Source organism: Schistocerca serialis, chromosome 10, assembly GCF_023864345.2.
Source record: "Schistocerca serialis cubense isolate TAMUIC-IGC-003099 chromosome 10, iqSchSeri2.2, whole genome shotgun sequence".
Lineage (NCBI taxonomy): Eukaryota > Metazoa > Arthropoda > Insecta > Orthoptera > Acrididae > Schistocerca > Schistocerca serialis.
Genome location: NC_064647.1, coordinates 145,579,011 through 145,599,564, shown reverse-complemented (window position 1 = coordinate 145,599,564; position 20,554 = coordinate 145,579,011). Strand labels below are relative to the sequence as shown.

The 20,554-nt window shown below is 37.7% G+C and overlaps 1 protein-coding gene across 3 annotated transcripts in view; it reads left to right on the top strand.

The window, feature by feature from the left end:
* The first annotated feature begins 3,132 nt into the window (after positions 1–3,132).
* LOC126424975 (upstream stimulatory factor 2) overlaps positions 3,133–20,554 on the top strand; it is a 58,636-nt gene continuing 41,214 nt past the window's right edge. Inside the window, exons 1-3 of one of the 3 annotated variants that reach the window (XM_050087858.1) lie at positions 3,133–3,464; positions 3,846–4,051; positions 11,673–11,828. In XM_050087858.1, the coding sequence (XP_049943815.1) occupies positions 3,433–3,464; positions 3,846–4,051; positions 11,673–11,828 (394 nt within the window). In that variant the 5' untranslated portion in view covers positions 3,133–3,432. Of the gene's footprint in view, positions 4,052–11,672; positions 11,829–20,554 lie in introns of all 3 variants that reach the window. The other 2 variants (XM_050087859.1, XM_050087857.1) reach the window with 2 other exon arrangements.

The window sequence follows — 20,554 nt, the reverse complement described above, 5'->3', positions numbered from 1 at the left end:
AAGTTACTAATGGTTAACAAGTCAGGAGAAAATAAATCGCTGCATTTTCGGCGAAATTCTTTTTTGAAGCTAACCAAAGCAGAGATGATGGTAGACTTTTTTGAATGGCCACCATACAAGTAGGGTGTCGAGGGCCCCCACTTAATATTTACACTAAATGTGAGCGTAGGCTTCAGTTTAGCATGGCACTACCCCTCCAGTATTCAGCATTTCGCCTACAGCGCCTGCCTGTAACCCCCACTACTACTGCTCTTCCCATGTGTGCCTTGTTGTCTGTGCATCTAGCGGCCACAGTATTCTCTGCACACTACAACAGACACCTTCTGGCCAAGAATGACTTCTTCACCTGTGCTAATCTGTCTTCTATGTTCTCCTTGCGTCGTTGGTCACGTTTTATTTTACTTCGAAGGTAGCAGAATCACTTCACTTTGTCTACTTGATCATATTAAGTTTCTCACAAATCTCATTTGTACTAATCCTCATTAGACTCATCAGACTGTTCACTCCATTCAATAGGTCCTATAAGTATTCATCGCTTTCACTGAGGACAGCACTATCATCTGTAAACCTTACCTTTGAAATCCTACTGATCACTACCTACACATAAACCACTTAAAAGACTTTTCTGCCAGATATCCTTTGTAGCACTTGTCACCCACTGACGACATTTTCTATATTTTTTCCACCTTCAGATGATGATAAACAACTACAAAAAAATTGCAGTTTTCAGTGTTTCATCTTCCAGTTTTACTGTCGCATAGGCGCACTGAAACCATAGTGTGCATCTACGAACACTCCGTTACATTCTGTGCAGGTGTGCACCGTTTAATGTGTGTGGTGCCACCCTTGCACAGATAACATTTTCAATTGTGCATCAGATCAATTCTCCGCAAGTCCTACATTATTTGCGCAGTTTTAAAGAGGACTGAGAAAACTCTAGTGATCAGAACTTTGTGGGTAAACCTTCTCTAGAAACTGTAATAATACTGGAAAGGACTTTTGAAAAAATAATCTACTTCCTGCAGTGGCTGTAAGCTGAAGGCAGCTTCAAGGTTTCCATTGTTATGTTCGAAAATGGAGGGTTACATTGCCACCATTTAACTCAAGTATTTCTCAGGACAACTCTCTTCAATTTCATAAACAGTAATGTATGTAGTGCAATAATGCATGCAAGGAAAGGCATGAAACCTATCTGTTGCCAGTGTAAAAACTTACTTCCATGTACATGATTCGACAAGTGTGGAGGTCGACAAGTTTGTTGACCTATTGAAGAACAGTTAACACATCTCCTCTGATGGCACAGAAACTTCGTTCTTTCATATTAGAATTATACGGCTGCTTTTTGCGAAGCTGGTGGAATACTGCTGAAAATAGTGTCGACATTGCTAAGCTACAGATAAGTAATTTAAGCAGACCCTTAAAACCCATTCATATATTACACAAATTATTGATTTTATATTTGCTCATCAGATTGCAGAAACATTATTCACACAGGAAAAATAAAAGTGAGCGATAATCATCGTTTGGTTTTGAAACTCCAACAGGAGCTGTATTTGAAGGCTACACTATGGAATTTCAGGTTCTGTTATGCAAACAGCAGTTCTTTTCAGTACTCAAACATATTTCAGCACCTTTGTCCCAGCTTCAGTGCGTAATTTTATTCAGTTCTGTAAAATGCAAAAACAGTCAAGGATGCAGGTTTTGGCTGTGAGAGGGGTGAGGGATTGGTAACAGGTTTTTACTATCTCTTTCCCTCTCCTCCCCCCCCCTCCCCCTACCATCAAATATAACTTATCCCCAAACCCACATGTAAGTCCATAACCGACACCTTGGATATTAATAACAAGAAAAATGAATTTTATAAAGTGTTGTAATATTGTCATAACAAGCTGTTTATGTCAGTGGTCAGTATAGTATTTTTCTATGTCTTTTTTCTTTTTTTTTTTGAGATAAGGATAGGATGCCAAGACTGGCCCTTCTCCTTCTGGATCTGCACCTGTGTAAAAATATTTTAAGTAATAATTTTATAACGAAATAAGTCTAAAACAGTTTTATGTCTATTGTGATTTTTACCTTATTTTATAGATGTTTCTAGATATTAGACTGTTAAGGACCTTCTTTACATTATTCAATAGCTATCCATCAGTAACTATTGAGAGTTTGGTTGTTGAGTTAACGCATCATTTTAATCTATGAACGCAATTTTGTTGCGCGGAAATGTACTGCGGTTACGTAGTTATTTTCGTAGATTTACACTGCGAAAGGAACTACGTAACCGCGATATACAGTTGTGAAATAAAGCAGTTGTTTGTGTTATCTTAAATTCTATAATTTAAAACAAAGTACTCAGGCGAAGACTCCCTTTTTTTTAATTTTTTGACATGTTCCGTTCGTTCCTTCCTAGTCTATATCGGTTTAATGGTCTTGTTTTTGTGATCGAACACAACAACATATGTTTATTCTTAAATCATATGAAGTCACATAAAAATTACTAAAAACCGTGGGCAACATCATAAACGAAGTTTATGGGGACGTAGCCACCGCGCGTATTCACAGGTCACAGCGGTTTTCAACAACCGCCTAGCTTTCAGCAACGCGAGAAGGAATGCCGCCAGGATAGCCAACCTCTGGAAGGCAATAATTCATTAAGTTTTTATTAATTTCAGGCTACTGCCAAAACATAAGACTTAAATTTATGATAAAAAACAGGAAAAGCTCTGCCTCTTGACCTAATTTATAAACAACCACTTTCACCAACATTGATCTTATGTCACCATCCAATAAAAACATATGTTCATCAATAATAAAAAAAGTTTTGCTGCATTTGCCATTAGCAAATCTGTTCCGTAATTTTGTCAGTACTTCGAAAACGCGCATAGACGTTCTTAAATGATCAAAAGTTTTAAAAAATCATGGTTATATGAAATTTGATGTACCACGCACTGCTAATGAAGTCCTTTATTTCTTTTCTTTATAGTTTTGGCGATTGATTCGCAAAATAGTCGTTCAAAGTCACAAAATTTTGATTTTCTGGTAGCATCAAGCACTTGAAGGATTATCGTCAGCAACACGGGTTGCTATAACATTTATTGGGGCCCAACATTGAAGGAGTTCTAGTAACCATGACAGGTTTATGCGCAAACGGTGGTTGCAGTGGTCAGGGCGGCTGCGAATCGTATTTACAGATAAATTATGAGTTGAAGTGCAGAACGTTCATGGAAGTAGAAGCATATAAGTTAATGAGATCCTGAAATGTGTAATGATGCGCATATGATTACAATGTGTTAAATCCTTGAAAGCACGTTTATTCCTGTTGTTGCTTACATCGATAGGGCGGGTAGCCATTACATGCTGCTCACATGACCCTGTTGTTTGGCCCCGTGATCAGTCGGCACGTTCCTGGCAAATTCAAATTGCTGTGAGGTGTTTACGATGGATATATTCGATCATGATTTGGAGAACAGGTATGTTTATTGACAGGGAGTGATAAGACAGACTAAGGATGGATCTTGGGCGTTATCATCTTCAATCTCCCGCTGAAGGTCACCTTGTGTTGTTTAAAAATGAGTTTTGACATAAATAGTTGGGTGGCCAGTCCTGATAAGCCTGCCTGAGCTGTTTGTTGATAGTACTACGTAATTTCCTCCATGAGCTTCATACTGTGTTTCAGATATCACTTGAGTCGGGAATTATGAAGTCTGTGTTACGCTTGCGGTAAGATAGCGATAAACGTGTACAAATTTGAGACTCAAATGTGAATTCTTAGGTTAATGGTGCAGTAAGTTATGTGAGCGTATGGCTGATACAATGGAATCTGAAAGATTTCCCCTCATCTTTTTAACTAGTCAGGAGAAGGACGGTGATGGAAGTGAAGACTGTGTAACTGACTCAAAAGACATTATAGCTGCACAGAGTTTGACAATAGTCGAAGAGGATGGATCGCTTGGGTCTGTGGAAGATCAAAGTGCAGTGGCGGAGCTGGCACAAACTCAAGGGCTGTTGGAAGCCGGTGATGAAGAAGTACAATATCAGTTTAGAGCAGCAGATTCAGGTGAGTTAATGTAAAAAGGCATAAAAACGTGTTTTACAACAGCAGATACCGGCAGAAATGTGCACTGATAGACGGTCTCTCGTGGATTCAGTTCACACATCATATTAAAGCTGTTACTTCATTATTAATCATGCCTAAAGTATATTTTCTGTTGGATTTAATTTGTTATACTACTTATTTTTGCATCTTAATCAGATGCAAGGGGAATTTTAAGTATGACCGAGTGTATCTGAGAATGTTTCCCTTGCTGATGTGAGTAATGTTGGCAGGTGATAATACTGAATTTGATCCGTGCCAATATTAGTGGCTGCCTCCAAATGCCACCTCTTGCCATTCTCATCGGATGGCCTACACATTGAACTCTTTCAGAATTCATTATAGTTGTTGTAATTGCATGTGAATTTCTGTGTTGTCTTCATTTCCAGTTGTGCAATTCATTATCATAGTGTGGACCAAAGATTTTTTTATAAAACTCTGTTTTTAAAAATTGGTAACATTCGTCAGTTTAACTAAAACTCCACGTTTCTCTCTCGTAGGTTAGGACTGGTCTGGTGATTAACTGTATTGAGATATAATTATGCGCTCAGCGAATGATCCTGAGGACCTCTCATGCTGTGTGGTTTTTGAACAGTGTGAAAACCTGTTGTGTAAGCAGATGCAAACACATTGTTTCCTTTTGTATTGTGTTAGTACAATTGTCATTAAAGACTAGATGATTACAGTACTAGCCTAAAGAGGGGGCTTTGTTTGGTTTCTTGACAGTGTAAATCTCCACTCCCCCCCCCCCCCCCCATCCCCCCTTGTTGCCTCACACCTTTCCAGTATGTGTTATACACAGTACGCATTATATTTTGACAGTTTAATGTAACTGAAGTTACAAAATTCATCCAAAATGCCCCCTCTCTTGCTAACTGCACTCAATTCTGTAGGATATGGTAACAATACCTGTTTTAAAATAATTGAATCTTAGTTAGGAAGTGTTTTGAGAATTAAAAAGATGTTAGTGTAGGTTTCTTCAAATTCAAAAAGAGTTCTGAAATATAAATAAAATAATACGTCTGTTTGCGTGGCCATCTTCCGCAGCAGCTGTTAACAACTTTTATTGTGGGTTATCTGTCGGGTAACCTGTAACAGCAAATAAAATAAGTTATTCTGTTGTAATAAATAGACCAATTGCCAACAAACTTGATACACACATTTTCTGAGTAGCTGTTTCGTGTATGTATGTGTGGGAATTGGTAACGTGAAGACGCCGCTTCATCCTCTGATCATCAGAAATCTATGTAACTGCCAGATTTCAATTTATCCCTTAACTATGGTCAGGTTGTTTGTTTTCCATCGTTTATTCAGTTAAGCTGTTGTAACTGTTGTCAGTGGAATATGATCTTGAAAACGAAACTAGTTTATAGTGAACTCCTTGTGAGATGTAAAGTGAAGTGAACTTCTTCATAGTTTCCTTTGTCAGTAGATTAGATACTACAAGTTTTTGTATGGAGTAGTAGGCTCTATTAATATTTTGCACTGTCATTATCACTTCAGCTTGTCTCTGAATTTGTTCACCTATCTTTGCACCCTGGAATTTGAACTGTTCAGTGCTGAAGCTTTGTTCAGCTCGAAATCTCTCTATCAAGAATTTTGTTTCTGATCATTTACTTTAACACAGAGTTTGGAGGTTCATTTTGTGAGTACAAATAATTATATAATCTCTGTTTTACTTTGTACACTTTAACCTTGTCTGGAGAGCCCTAGCAAGTACTAGTTTAGTTCTTAACAACTTTCTCCAAAATATACAAGGGAACGAAGCATCTCCCTGAATTGGTCCAGTTTTATTCTTAAAATGGTCAGATTTTATTCCATTTAGCAAAACCATTCTTATATTATCATCCATGTACATATTACGAAGATTTATAAGTATAATGAAAATTACAAATTCCATCATTATGTTGCTAATGTTTGACTGTGAATGGAATGATATGCTTTCATAAAAATCAGTAAACAAGTTATGTATTTTTTATTTACATTTCCATACTTTTCATTTATTTTTCTGATTATGTAGATTATTGTCAGTCATTGATTTTGATAATCCGTGATTATATTTACTGCATATCATTTCACATCGTGTAGCAATGAATTGTTAACTGTCAGATATTCTCCGTACTTTCTGTTGTCTTCCCTGTCTTTTTATATGTTGGGATGATTACTGTTTCTTTCTATTCTGTTAGTGCTGTCTTCTCCAGATAACCTGTATCAAACAAAACAAACATCTATACATTGCTTCCTCTCTGCATTTTTGTACCTAGGTAGCTGGCATCTTTCAAGACTACTGTGCCATTTCTTAGATCTCATGCTTTCCACCTTCTCCCATGTGTGGGTTTTGGTATTTGGTCATTATTAAGGCTGCTGCTGTAATTTGCAATTGGCAATACTGAATCAGAACAATTCAAACAAATTGTTAAAATATTTATTGCTTTTCAATAAAATTTTGTTCTGTTTAGTAATTTCCATCGTTTGGTCAAGAGGAATGTTCGGTATGAGTCGTTGGCTTTGACCTGTGACATAATGTTCATGGCTGCTGTCATGTCAACTTTTAGTGCATATATTCACAGTTTTGTAAGCTGGCAAAACCAACAAATTTCATAGTAAGAAGAATCCGGTTGTGGCAACTGAATAATCTGTAGCTGTGCCCGAGGTCAAGGTTGCGTTGGAAGGTGACAGTTTGGTTGTGGGTTGGTAAAGCTTACAAACGGGCATTTTTTTACTAGGAAACATGGTTGTGATAACAGACTGCTCTGTAGCTTAGCTCATTTGAAAAAAAAATCACCAGTAGCATCACATTTAAGTCTCCTTATTATTTACAACATTTGTTGTATGTTTCCTGTGTATTTGATCAAAGCCAATGACTCAAACATTTCTCGGGTCGACAGAAGCGTCCGATCCAACGCGTTGGCTTTGACCCGTGACGTAAGGGTGTTGTCGTGTGTGACGTCATGACGGCGCGGAGTTTGGTTTGAGTGTGGCTGTCTCCAGTTCTGTTTTATCTTATTTTATTTACTTTTCTGATCTGTTCATTCTATCTCGTGAGATTTTTTTTAAAAACACTTATTACTTATTTCAATTATCTGTTTCCTCGAATTTCTGTTTTAGTTTATTATATTTATCTTTCTGATCTGTTCGTTCTATCCCGTGAGATTTTTTTTAAAAAAGACGAAAAACACTAATCAGCTACTGAAGCATCTTTATCTTCTATGGGTTGCAGGGATTACGACCCCTGGGGAGGTGGGTGGGTATTCATGCATGGCTGTCTTCACTTACACGTTGTAGCTACGCAAGGCATCTAAAAACACCCCATTTCCCGCGCTTGTCCCATTAGTGTCATTAGGCTTCTTGTGGAAAGTGTGTGTGTTTGTTTTTGTTTCCGCCATATTTGTGATGTCATGGGTCAAAGCAGACGGGTGGGATCGGACGCTTCCGTATTTCCCATTTCTCTGTATCCAAAATCCTTGTCCTGAATCATATGGGTTTTATAAAGTGAACCTCTTCTAATTTTGTTGACTGAGCCACGTATTTTCTGAGAGTGTTAATATTTTAATCTTATTTGTAAATAAATTAAATCTCATGTTTTAGGTATTCTTCCTTTTTCTTGAGATGTGATGTTTGCTGATAAGCAAGTTTTATCTCAGGATTCTCTTTCGCTTTTAATCATTTCCTGCGTAATTTCATACCATTGTCTTCAGCTACCTCACTTTCTTAATTATCAAACAATTTCTTTCTGTGTTTACTATCTTCAGGTTATTGCTTGTACCTGTGAAGATGACTTCTTTTATTCTATTGCAACACTTATTACTGATATATTTTTCTCTCATTTCACTTGAAACAAATTGAAACCCCAACTTTGTATTGTGGTATTTCTTCTGTCCCTATTAAATTTTCCTGATCAAATTGGGTCATTTTTCCAGGTCTGATTTTCATTGTAGATTCTTTCTTCAATTAGATTTTCATTGTACGTATTACTAGATTGTGGTCTGACCCCATTTCTGTTCCTTGAACAGTCGTACAACATTAATTGCCTTCCTAAATAGACATGTGTCTTTTATCCATAGAACAGAGTGACTTTGATTTTGTTATTGCTGTACACGCTTAAAAAAATAATGTAGACACTGCTCATGAGTGCATATCAGTGGATATAGTTACTTTGTCGAACTTGATGTGCTTTCTTGTTGTTGACTCAGTTTGTGAATTGGAGAATGAGAGTTACTTGTAGCAGTAACTTATCTGTTGATTCACTTTTGTCCCTCATAGATAGATTTGTCTGAAGATTTCTTTCCAATGTTTAAGAATCTAACCATGTTATCATTAATTTATAGAAATCACTGAATAATAATTCAGTCACGTGCAAATTCAAAAGAATTTCAATGCTTAATTCTATTCCCATAATTCAGAAAAACATTTTCATATACAGCACATCTATCCATTGCTCTATGAAACAGTGAGACATCTTACACATCATTTGTGTGACATATAAGAAGCTTTTTCAAACTAACAGAGAATTCTGGATTAATTAAAATTACTGTTGCAAAAAATAAGACCACATAAATGTTGAAAAAGTCATGCTTGTAACCATTTTTATGAGCCTGAGATCCTACTTAAAGATAAGTAATATTTGATTTTATTTTAGTGTGAATTTAAATTTGCTGTTAAGGACTGCTTATGCACATTCTATACACACCAGTGTTACAACATTTATATAGGCTTGGCAGTGATTACATCGTTACTATCTCAGGTATTTGGTTTTAATCAAACTGTTGTTTAGTGTAACACAAGTGTTGTATGTGCAGGGCCATGTCATGTTGTAAAGTCAATGTTTCGGGCAGTACAACAAAACCCGCAAAATCAGTTTTTATCCACTTAGTAACTGGTCTGCAATGGACAGCTTTGATGATGACCACTGTGTGTATGCCCATAATGTCTGTTTTTTTATCTATTTAGTGACAGTTACATTAGAACATGTTGTGGCTCGTTACCCAGAAAAACTTTTTATGTCCACTGACTGATAAGAATATTTACTTGTACCACCATGCAGCATGGTTTATTTACTCGGAAGTACATAAATATTGTATTACATTTTATTTGGGGTAAATATTGGATTTGTGAAAGGTGTGGTTTACAAAAGATCATTGTTACAAGTACATTCATATAAGTATTGCAATTCTCTTCCATAGCCTCTTTAGTTTACCCACATAACATGATCTGTGACATTCCCTCACAACTGACGTCTGTAATCAATTGAGAAAATTATCCTGAACATTATTCTGTAGCTAAGCGGACAGTAAAGGTATAGTATCTCTTACTTGTACTGTCCCATAAAGTGAAACACTCATAGGTCAAAACATTAACAAATAGCAGCATCTAGGAGATGCATAGATATTTCCTTTGCATCTAAAAAATACAAGTAAGCTAAAAATCATGCATGGATCAAGACTATTTGAACCAAAATCTGCTTTTCTTGGACAGTGCTCTATCAAAATGTTCTATCTGTGTGAGCACATTTTGCAGTCCAACTTAGAGCTGCAGTTTGTCAATAGCTGCTTTAATGTATCACAAATGTCCATTGTTGTGTATCCTCCATTATAGAATGTTACCGAGAGGGGTGGGTTAGCCTTAGAACTCGACTCTCATTCGGCAGGAGATGATTTCAAACCCACATCCATCTCATTCCAAACTTTTCTTAAGTTGCTAAGGTGAATGTTAGAATGATTCCGTGGGAAAGGCCACAGTTGGTTTCCTTCTCCTCCCTTGCCCTACCTGCCACAAGTTTCCCTCTTGACTTGTAAGTCAAATGTAGGGTAAGTCACAAAGTTTTCCCCTGGTTTGCTGAGGGTATTCCTTAGGTTATTTGGAACAAAAAATGTAAATAAAGTAATGGCATCAGATACATAATTAAGGAGCTACAGTAATTGAAAAACTCGGGGAAAATGGCAGAAAAAAACTTTTATTATAAGATTTCACTATCAAAAACGCACAGAGTGGATTTAAAGCAAGTGTTCAAAATTTCCTACCTGCATTTGAAGGCAAAGATTCGCACGGGAGTGAACCACGGTAGTAGCATTTCGCAATTGCATATACTCATTCCTTATTGACATTGCGGCATTGAAAATGCGTTGTATCAATTCTTCTCATGTTTCCACTTCATACACAATGTATTTCATCCACCCCAAATGCAGTAATGCAGGGATGTTAAATCTGGGGATCTGGCTGGTCAGTTGATGGGGCCCCTGTGACCTATCCATTGATGTGGGAATTGCTGATTAAGATAAGCTGTTACCACATCGCGGAAGTGTGCAGGTGACCTGTCATGTTGGACATACATGCGGTGTCTTGTTTCCAGGGGAACATCTTCAAGAAGCAACAGTATGTTTTCTGGTAAAAAGTTACTGTACATCTGACCATTTAAATTTCCCGGGAGAATAAACGGCCCCAGTAATTGGTCACACACACCATCTCACCAGATGTTGACACTGAATCTGCATTGAAATTGAGATACTATCGTAGCATGGGGATTTTCGTCTGCCCAGACATGCGTGTTGTTGCCATATCTTGTAAAGGTTACCTTATCACTGAACATTATGAGGCGATACAGCTGCCGATTTCCATTTAACCAATTACAAAAGTGCAAACAGTTGGCACAATCATGTAGCTCTAAATGGTGAACTTTCTGCACATGAAAAGGAGACAGCCCATTCTCATGAAGAATCCTACATACCTTTGATTGTGAAATGTTCAGTCGAGTAGCTAGGCATCTTGTACTTGAACGAGGACTGCGCTCTATTGAATTAAGAATGTTTTCCTCTTTCTGGATGCCACAATGTCTTTTGGAGTGAATACGAATTCTGGGAAGAGTACTAGTTTCTAGCAATGTTTGATATGTTCCGCTAAATAGTTTGGCACTCAGAATCTTGCTATTAGGATACCGATGGTGATATTCGGCAACAGCAGCTTTTGCGTTACCAATACAGAATCCCAAAATGTATACCATCTCTCCATACTCCTGCGATGAAAACTTGTACAGTATCAGAAAGTGTATTGTACACAAGAGACAATAACAGTAAGCAGTGACTGCAGTATCAACAGCATGGTTGTTATGCAAACATACCACTCGCTGCAATTGTCTACCTAAGACTGATCGTGTGTCCTGTGAACACATACACCGTGGCATGTTTTGTAACTCCTTAATTATGGATCTGATCACATTACTGTATTTACATTTTTTTGTTCCAAATAACCTAAGGAATAACCTCCAGCAACTAGGGGAAAATCTTATGCCTCAACCTATACACAAATACTTCAGTAACGTTCTTGAAATGTCCTGTATTATGTGGAAATGATTGAAGGGCAAATACTTAAAACAGGTATGTTCATTCAGCTCAAAAGTTAATTTTAGTATTATAGTATTTCAGCCTGTGGTGTAATGTCTTAATAAGTGACAAAATTTTCATTTAAAGGCATATCTTGACATCAGCATAGATGTCTGCATTATTTTCATAAAGGGTAGATTGCTTTATGGAAGCAGAACATTACAGATAATGAGTGAGTGGTGTGTAATGCAGAAAATTTTCTAATGCAGGCACAGTTACGTACAGAGTGGTCCAGGTGACAGGTGGGGACAGCCCGGAGCACCAGATGCCACAGGTTGTGGCAACTGCAGGGGATGGCACAACGTTTGCTACAGCGGGGCCTGCAACTCCAGGCATCCAAGCTGTGCTGACGAATCCTCTCAATGGTAAGTAGTGTTACTTGGTATATTTGTTATTTCATCACACGATACATAAGTTACATAGTCTATATAAAAACAAGAGGTTATATATGATGGTCTGTCTGCAACTTCTATGACAAAAATTCTCACAAGTACAAAGCAGTTAAACCTATTTATAGATATGGGAAGTTCATATTGCACAGAAGGGAAACTGAAAAATTAGAGAGAGACAAAGCAAATGTTCTTCAGGAGCTAAAATTCCAATGCTGCCAAAGGCTACATTTAAAAGTAGAAAACTGATGCCCACTCATCACCTTTGTATCTCTTCACGCCCACAACAGGTGAAGCCCTGTCTCAGTGACCTGCCCCTCCTTTCTAATCTTCCCAGGCTGACCTTTCCATCTAGAGAAAGGAACCAATGTCACGTAAAGCTGTAAATAGTGTTATATGCATTCAAATGGGTCTGTTGGTTGGAATGGAATTTTGCCTCTAGTTTGTAAGTAGTGGCCAGCCATTCTCTTTGCCCATAATTCTACATATAAGATAACATGCAGAGATTTAAAGTGCACACTGTACGTTATTAACTTAATTAGCTACATTGGTCTGCTTCAGTTGATCATATTCAGTTTTTCTTTGGAGGTTGCACTGTTCAGTTCTTGCAGTGTGCTCATTCGGTTTTGTTCTTTCTCAGAGTATTTTTCTCAATTTATTTGAAATTTCTGTAGTCCTCCTACATGTCATTTCTGCTGAAAATTTGTAATTTATCTTTTTTGCATCTATTATCTGGAGTACATCTGCTTTAAGGGGAGTTTGCAGGGTCTATGTGGGCAAAGTTAATTTACCCTACTTCATGTACCTTTATCTCTGGAACCAATGAAGATAACACTGTACAATTTTACAGCTGTCTTACCCATGTTATTTATGTCTGCTGTACCAGAATTAAGAGATGAGGTACAAAAGGAGAGATGTATGTATGTATTTTCCATTATGCCATTTTTTATTAGAAATAATTGTAACATAATTACCTGGATGGCCTTCTATTCAAGTTATTACTATAGTTGTGCTTCAGTAGGTACAATATATTATAATGAAATAGGTGCCAAAGTTTTATATAACTATCACAAGTAGGTTTTGATATAAAGGAACATAAAGCATAAATATGTCATTTTGAGAAAATCACATTTAAAGTATAAAGTGATAAAAATTGACTTGTAATTTTAAATTAAGTCTCAAAAACACCCAGCAGCGTAGTCAGCATCACCATCTTTGTGAGCTTCCTTCTCCAAAAGCTTCTGTCTTCTGATTGATCTTGCTTCTTTGGTGGTGAACTGAGCTGCATGCTGTGCCTTGGCGAGTCTTACCTTCTCCAATAACTTCAAGCACTTTACAGTATGTGGTAGCCTGGAGTGATGTTAAGGTGTTTTAGAACTCGTATTCTTCCCATATTTCCATCAATAAATGTTCAATACAGCATCACTAACTCCCCATTTTAGTGTATTGAGCCCTACAAAAACATTTTTGGGCACTCGTGTCCAGATAATGTTGTTGAATGATTCATTAGGATTCTGTGTTTGCCCATGTAGATGCTTTCGGAGGTGGTCTGGCTGTGCTAGGTCCCTATAAATTGGTTTTATTGCTTCCATAACAGCTTGAGGAATAGAGTTCTTGTCCGCAGCTCATGGTCGTGCGGTAGCGTTCTCGCTTCCCACGCCCAGGTTTCCGGATTCGATTCCCGGCGGGGTCAGGGATTTTCTCTGCCTCGTGATGACTGGGTGTTGTGTGCTGTCCTTAGGTTAGTTAGGTTTAAGTAGTTCTAAGTTCTAGGGGACTGATGACCATAGATGTTAAGTCCCATAGTGCTCAGAGCCATTTGAACCATTTGAATAGAGTTCTTGTGTTCAAAAGAAACTCCTGAAACTTCAGCTTTCCGGAATTTACACCACGATTCAGGTCTAGGTGGACAGAGTGCATGTGTCGGTTTTCTGTAGGTTGAAAGTTTGTGGAAGTATGTGACCGAGACTGCTTTTCATACTTTCTATATCCTTTATGATATTTCTGATGGCCATTCCATATTACTTCTGGAGCTGATCTATTGTTTTATCAGTCAGCTGACCTCTAAGTGGCTTGCCATCAGACGGTGTGGTGGTGTGAAGAGATTTTTAATTTTCTGAGATGTGTGCCCATCCTCTTTTGCACATGCCCAACACAATCCAATTTCCTTATCCCAAATTTGCTTCAATAACACACTTATATGCCTTAGAATCTCCGTCCCCAAGTAATTGGATGTATCATACACCCCTTTCCTGCAGTGATCTGCTAAACATTTTCATTGCGGCATCAGCTTCCAGTCCTCCGCTAGTTCCTTCATAATTTTTCTGTCAGTTTTCTTGTTCATTTTTTCCATTTTTGTCACAGGAGCTATAGCAATGTTTTGTGCCTCAAAATCAATTACTTTACTTGTGTCTACACTTGTGATTGTGGCAACTGAGTTTTTCAACGTGTGACCACGCTTTTGCCATGTCCCATTAAACGCAACTGGTGTATCGTTGTTGCCTTTGTTCACTTCAACAGCTTCATTTGTTGCAGCCTTCATTGACAGGTAAGTGACAGATTCAACACCTTCTTCTTTAACTTCAGTATACCTCTGAATTTTTGTAGGTGGTGGTGGTGGTGGTGGTGGTAGATTCATAACCGAACAGAAAGACTGAGCTGCACTAAGACCTTTTCCGATAGCTCTCATGGCATAGAAAAGTCTTATATTTACCTCATAAAAATTATTCTTGCATTCATTTGACATTACAATTTACTTTTTGTTGTCACAGCCAGTGCAGCCCTATTCTTGCAGAAAAATCTCTTCAGTAATTACTTTTCCGCTACAAATATTACAGCACAACGTATCGCACATCTGAAGTAAAATTTTCATATCGCATAAAACATAGCCCAGACCAGAAGTACTAAATTATTCTGCAGTAATCCTAGTTCCTCGAATTGTTTATGTAAGTTAATTTTACGTGCATTGTGTGAGGTCGCATCTCTCTTGTTCTCTGGTGGCACATCAAGGTTATTTGATTTTACACTGCTTGTAGGTTCCAACTCTTGAACAACACGCGGTTTTACACTTCTAGTGTGTTGGTTTCCACCAAACTTGCATTTCTTGAATAGACTAGCATTTCTAGGCATGTTTATATTATGTTAAACTGCAACAGATTACGTCGAAAGTCACTGTTTCACACAAAACAAACAGTTTCCAAGCAACTGCGAAATAGCAGTGTGACTGACATCGAGCACCACATGTTTTCTGTCAGGGATGAAAATCACAACCTTCTATAAAATGTAGTTTCCGAGGTATTCGCATATAAACAGATGCACATCCAAAGTGAGGTGATCTCGCAGATACGCATGTAAGACTTCAAAATTAAAAATAAAATACTTCTGAACATCACACACAGATAATTTATGCATTATTTTGAGCAGGAAAGAGTACATAATATTCTAGGGCATGTTTTGTAAAATGTGAAAATTTTCGAATTTTTGCGTGCAAACTCCCCTTACGATTTTGCTTGATTTCTCAGATCTATTGTCCTCCTGTCTTCTATCTTAAGATTTCTTGTCACAACATCCTGTTTTCTTACATGTTAAAGATGTGAAATAAAGATTTTTCTTCTTCATTATTCTGGTTGATTATTAGGCCGATATCTTAATAAGAAGTTTCATAGGGGAGGATTCTCTAGATTCCTTCATGGGTGGTTTTTTTTTTTTTTTTTTTTTTTTTTTTTTTTTTTTTTTTTTTTTTTTTTTTTTTTTTTTTTTTAATGAGTCTTCTGGTTAGTCCTTTTTCAGTCTTGAGGAGCTGGACAGTTCTTTCATTCTGAATTTGGAACAGGGTGTGGCAAGCAAAGTGGCTTCCAGAAGATTTATGGTTTTATAGTGTTAGATCTCGAGTCTGTTGATACAAATTTCTTATTATACAGTGACCATGTTTGGAATTGAGCGTTTTTCATTTTGTGGGTTCTTTTTATCTGTGGTTCTTTCTCATGTAAGTTGTGCTTAATGATCTCTCAAAGATATTTATAGTAGAGTACTATTTTAAATTTGTGATTGCTTATGAGGACTTTACTTATAAACAGGGTTTCTTGGGCACAGTCTGTTTCCCAAAGGGATACTTTTCATCTATTTTAGGTGATATTTTTAGGGACTGGTGATATAGCCACAAAGTTTTTCCATTTTTGACAGTGAAGAGAGCTAAGTAATACACAAACCCTACACAGTTTTTTCTTATTGATGACGTTGCTCCAGTTTAAATTTTAGGTGAGTTTTGTTTTTGTCAAATCTTCATGGTGCAATAGAGGGCTGCATTGAAAGGCTATGGGCATAATCCAGCACCATGTCTGATACTGGCTTTTATTGTGAAAGCTTTTGAAATTTCTTATATGAATGTTACATTGGAATTTGTGTTGGCTGAAATTAGTTTGATAATTCGCATTAATCTTTGCTGAAGACCATGTGATGTGAGGATTTTTAAAAGTGTGAATGTATGTATGCTATCACATGTTAGATCTCGAGTCTGTTGATACAAATTTCTTATTATACAGTGACCATGTTTGGAATTGAGCGTTTTTCATTTTGTGGGTTCTTTTTATCTGTGGTTCTTTCTCATGTAAGTTGTGCTTAATGATCTCTCAAAGATATTTATAGTAGAGTACTATTTTAAATTTGTGATTGCTTATGAGGACTTTACTTATAAACAGGGTTTCTTGGGCACAGTCTGTTTCCCAAAGGGATACTTTTCATCTATTTTAGGTGATATTTTTAGGGACTGGTGATATAGCCACAAAGTTTTTCCATTTTTGACAGTGAAGAGAGCTAAGTAATACACAAACCCTACACAGTTTTTTCTTATTGATGACGTTGCTCCAGTTTAAATTTTAGGTGAGTTTTGTTTTTGTCAAATCTTCATGGTGCAATAGAGGGCTGCATTGAAAGGCTATGGGCATAATCCAGCACCATGTCTGATACTGGCTTTTATTGTGAAAGCTTTTGAAATTTCTTATATGAATGTTACATTGGAATTTGTGTTGGCTGAAATTAGTTTGATAATTCGCATTAATCTTTGCTGAAGACCATGTGATGTGAGGATTTTTAAAAGTGTGGATGTATGTATGCTATCACATGCTTTTTTTTAAATGTATGAAGGAAATGATGAGCTGTTTATTTCCGTACTTGTAATTTTCCATTATTAGTATATAATAGGCACGCAAACTGTATTTCAAACAAACGAGGTAGAAAGATTGCTACAGACTTGGTGGTTGGGTGACCTCAAGGGGGCGTAGCGGAGGCGGGGGGTGTCTACCTGCCTAATTGAAAAAGATTTTCTTCCTCTGGTCACAGTGCTTGGAACTGTGCTTTAAATCTCTCTTTTTGTGTGTGTCCATGGCAAAACGGTGCTATCCAAAACTAGCACTGAGAAAACTGTGGTGCACCACAGGCCATAGATGGCCTGATAGCTGCAGGTAACTGTATGGGCAAATGGACATGCAGCTGTGGAGCAACTGTCTGCCCAGGTGAACCAAGGAGCTACCAACAGTGTCTCGTCAACAACTGTTTAGCAAATGTTGCTGCATATAGGCATCAGCAGCAGGCTCGTGGTTCGTGTACACATCCCGACTGCTGTTCACTAGTGATGAACGTTGGAATTTGCGCACCAATACCGCAACTGGACTTCCACTGAGTGGTGGCAGGTGCCTTTCAGATGAATCATATTTTATGCTCCATCAGACAGATGGCTGTTGATAGTTGGAAGGGTCCAGGCCAGAGGAGAGGGCATTATGGTCTGTAGTATGTTTTTGGGACTTTCCCTGGGTGATCTTGCCATTCTGTGATGCATAGTGGATCAATAGACATATGCAGTTAGTTTTTCCTCAGCACGATGACATCTACCAGCCGGACAATGCAGCATATCTCACAGCTCGCAGGGTACATGTGTGGTTCAAAGAACAGCAGAATGAGTTTACCATACTACCCTGGCCACCAAACTCCCTGGATTTAAACCCAATCAAAATCTGTGGGACACCTTGATTGGGCAATGCGCACCATGGATCCTCAGCCGAGAAACCTAGCACAGCTGGAGTTAGCGTGGCTCCACATTCCAGTTGATAGCTTCCAGAAACTCGCTGACTCTCTTCCTGCACATCTTGTAGTGATTCACTTTAAATGAGTGGTTATTCAGGCTTTAGACAGATGATCACATTAATGCAACTGGACAGCGTATGACGAGCACCAAATGTTTGTAGGATTGTTAATACTTAACTCTTTGTTGCCTGAACTGTCTAAAACACAGATTTTCCAGTTTTGTTGTGGATCACAGTAGAAAGTAGAAACAAGTCAACATTTTTTTAAAAATTTTTCGCCATTTTATAAAGCTGATGCTTCAAAGTATCATCTGGCCCTCCAGTGGCTTGCCGACCAAAGTTCTGAGTACAGCCCTTTTCCTTGGTAATGAGTTAAAATGCATTAGAATGTACTAAGGCTACAACTCAGTTATATTTAGGATGGCAATTACACAATTACTAAGTGGAATTCCGTAAACATATTTTTATTTTCTTTGCAGCTGAAAAATACTCCATAAAATAACCATTTTGAATTTTGTCTAGACTGAACCTTGATTGAAATTCATGCCTCATATCCTTCTATTCACTGTAAAAGTGACCAAATGATCTCTCTATTTCCTAATCTTACATCCTTTGGGACTGACCTCTCCCTTTTGTTGTTTTCTGTGAACGCAGCCTTGGAGCTCTGGTACTGGTGTGCTTTGCATTTGTCCTAACCAGCAGTCCTGGGCAACATTTCTGCTAAACTCCAGAAGCTGAATCATTCCATACAGCTCACAACACGGTTCATATGGTTTTACAAATACTTTTTGGTTTTCCTTTCCATCCCATGAGCATATTTAAGTCTGCTGGCGTGGTTCATAACTCCCGTATTACAACTCTAGTTCTTGTTGCAGAAGAGCACTGAATGTTGATTTTAGTGCTGTGCTTCTTCTTTCTGCACATAAACGTTACTTCTATTCCATGGTAATTGGAAACAAGGCACATTGTTTAGTTGACTTTCCAGAAAAATATCCCAGTTTCAGAGGTTTGAGGTTGACATTCTATAATCAGTCATTTCTTTAGAAAGTGAATGGCCCAATGTGAAACCTTTCCTTTTTATCATCATTACACCACAAGCCAAGGTTTTCTCTGATTTTAGTCTTGAGGCAGGGCAAAGTAAGTAGTTGACGAAGTACAATCTCTCTCTCTCTCTCTCTCTCTCTCTCTCTCTCTCTCTCTCTCTCTCTTTCTTTCTTTCTTTTCTCTCCTCCTCCTCCTCCTCCTCCCCCTCCCCCTCCTCCCCCAACCCAAAAAAAGTTTCTTTGATAAATCTGAAACAATCATTCCTCCTAAAACATAGTTTTCAGATTCGCTCTCCAGATTGACTTGTCCCTCGATATATGTGAAAGGCATGAATGTGACCTTCTTTGCAATACACAACAGTTTGTACCCATGTTACACAGATTTCATTAGATTGTATGGTTTGTATGAACTTCTCCCACTGAAGAATATGATTGAATTATCTTAGTTTACTTCACCTTCTGTCAGTTTCGATCTATAGCATCTTTATACGTATTTGAGGGTGTTCATGTAAGTAATCATTTATCTCTGGTTTTTTGCATTTTCATTCAGTTTCAGGTAAACTGATTTTGCTCTAAAATTGGTGCATATCTTGTCATGTCTTTTTCAAAAACGGCATCAAAACCTGAAGCTGTTAAAAAAATTGCATCAAACCTCAAGCTGCAACATTACTAGCATCACTGGCTTCAGCAGTCATCATCTTTGTCGTCCTCTACTTCCATAATGTAATTACTGTGGCAAACCTTCAAGAAAAGCTGCAACAATTTCATCATCTGTTAGTATTGTCGATACATGAAAATGCGTGCTTTTCTGTGAGATATCATTTCCAGTGATGAGAATCATCCGAAGACTAAACGGAGCCAAACCTGTACACAAGATCGACGAAGCTAGTAAAATGTAGTGTAGTGTCCTTCTTCTCCTTCATTGTTAATATCTACAGCTTCCTCAGCAGCTGTTCTCACTTCTCCTCGCACTTAACTTCAAGAGGACTGAGAAGTGTTCTGTTGTAATCACTGAATCGGGTGTGTTTATCAAGCCACAAAACAAATTTGTGCCTTCTCTGCCCAGACCTAAGCATCTCATGGCATAACACAATCTTGTATTCGCCTCAAACATCTTCCCATGGAGAGCAGAAGTCTTGAACTGAACACCATATTTACAAACTTTACACAAAATATGTATATTACTTAACAATGCAAATTCTGTCACTGTCGTCGTACAGTCAAGGGTCCTTTGGCCCGCAGTTACCACATGCAAGTATTTTTGTCAGTCAATTTAAATCCACCGGAAGACTTGTCTTCGGCACTGTACGCGGCATCCTCCATTCCTTCACCAATTTTCTTCTTTGATGAGCTCGGTGACTTTGTCAAAAATTGTTTTTCACACTTAGGCGCACCGTCCGTAACATTATTTAAATTTCCTGTACCTTGTACACATGAAATTTGATATTTCCTCATTTTTTTTAATATGCGTCCACTCATACGACCCATTTTGAGCAAAATGGGTTGATGAATGTAAAACTAAAAACTTACTTAAGTTTGTAGTACACATTTTTTTTAAATGTTGTAAACAAAGGAACAAGCA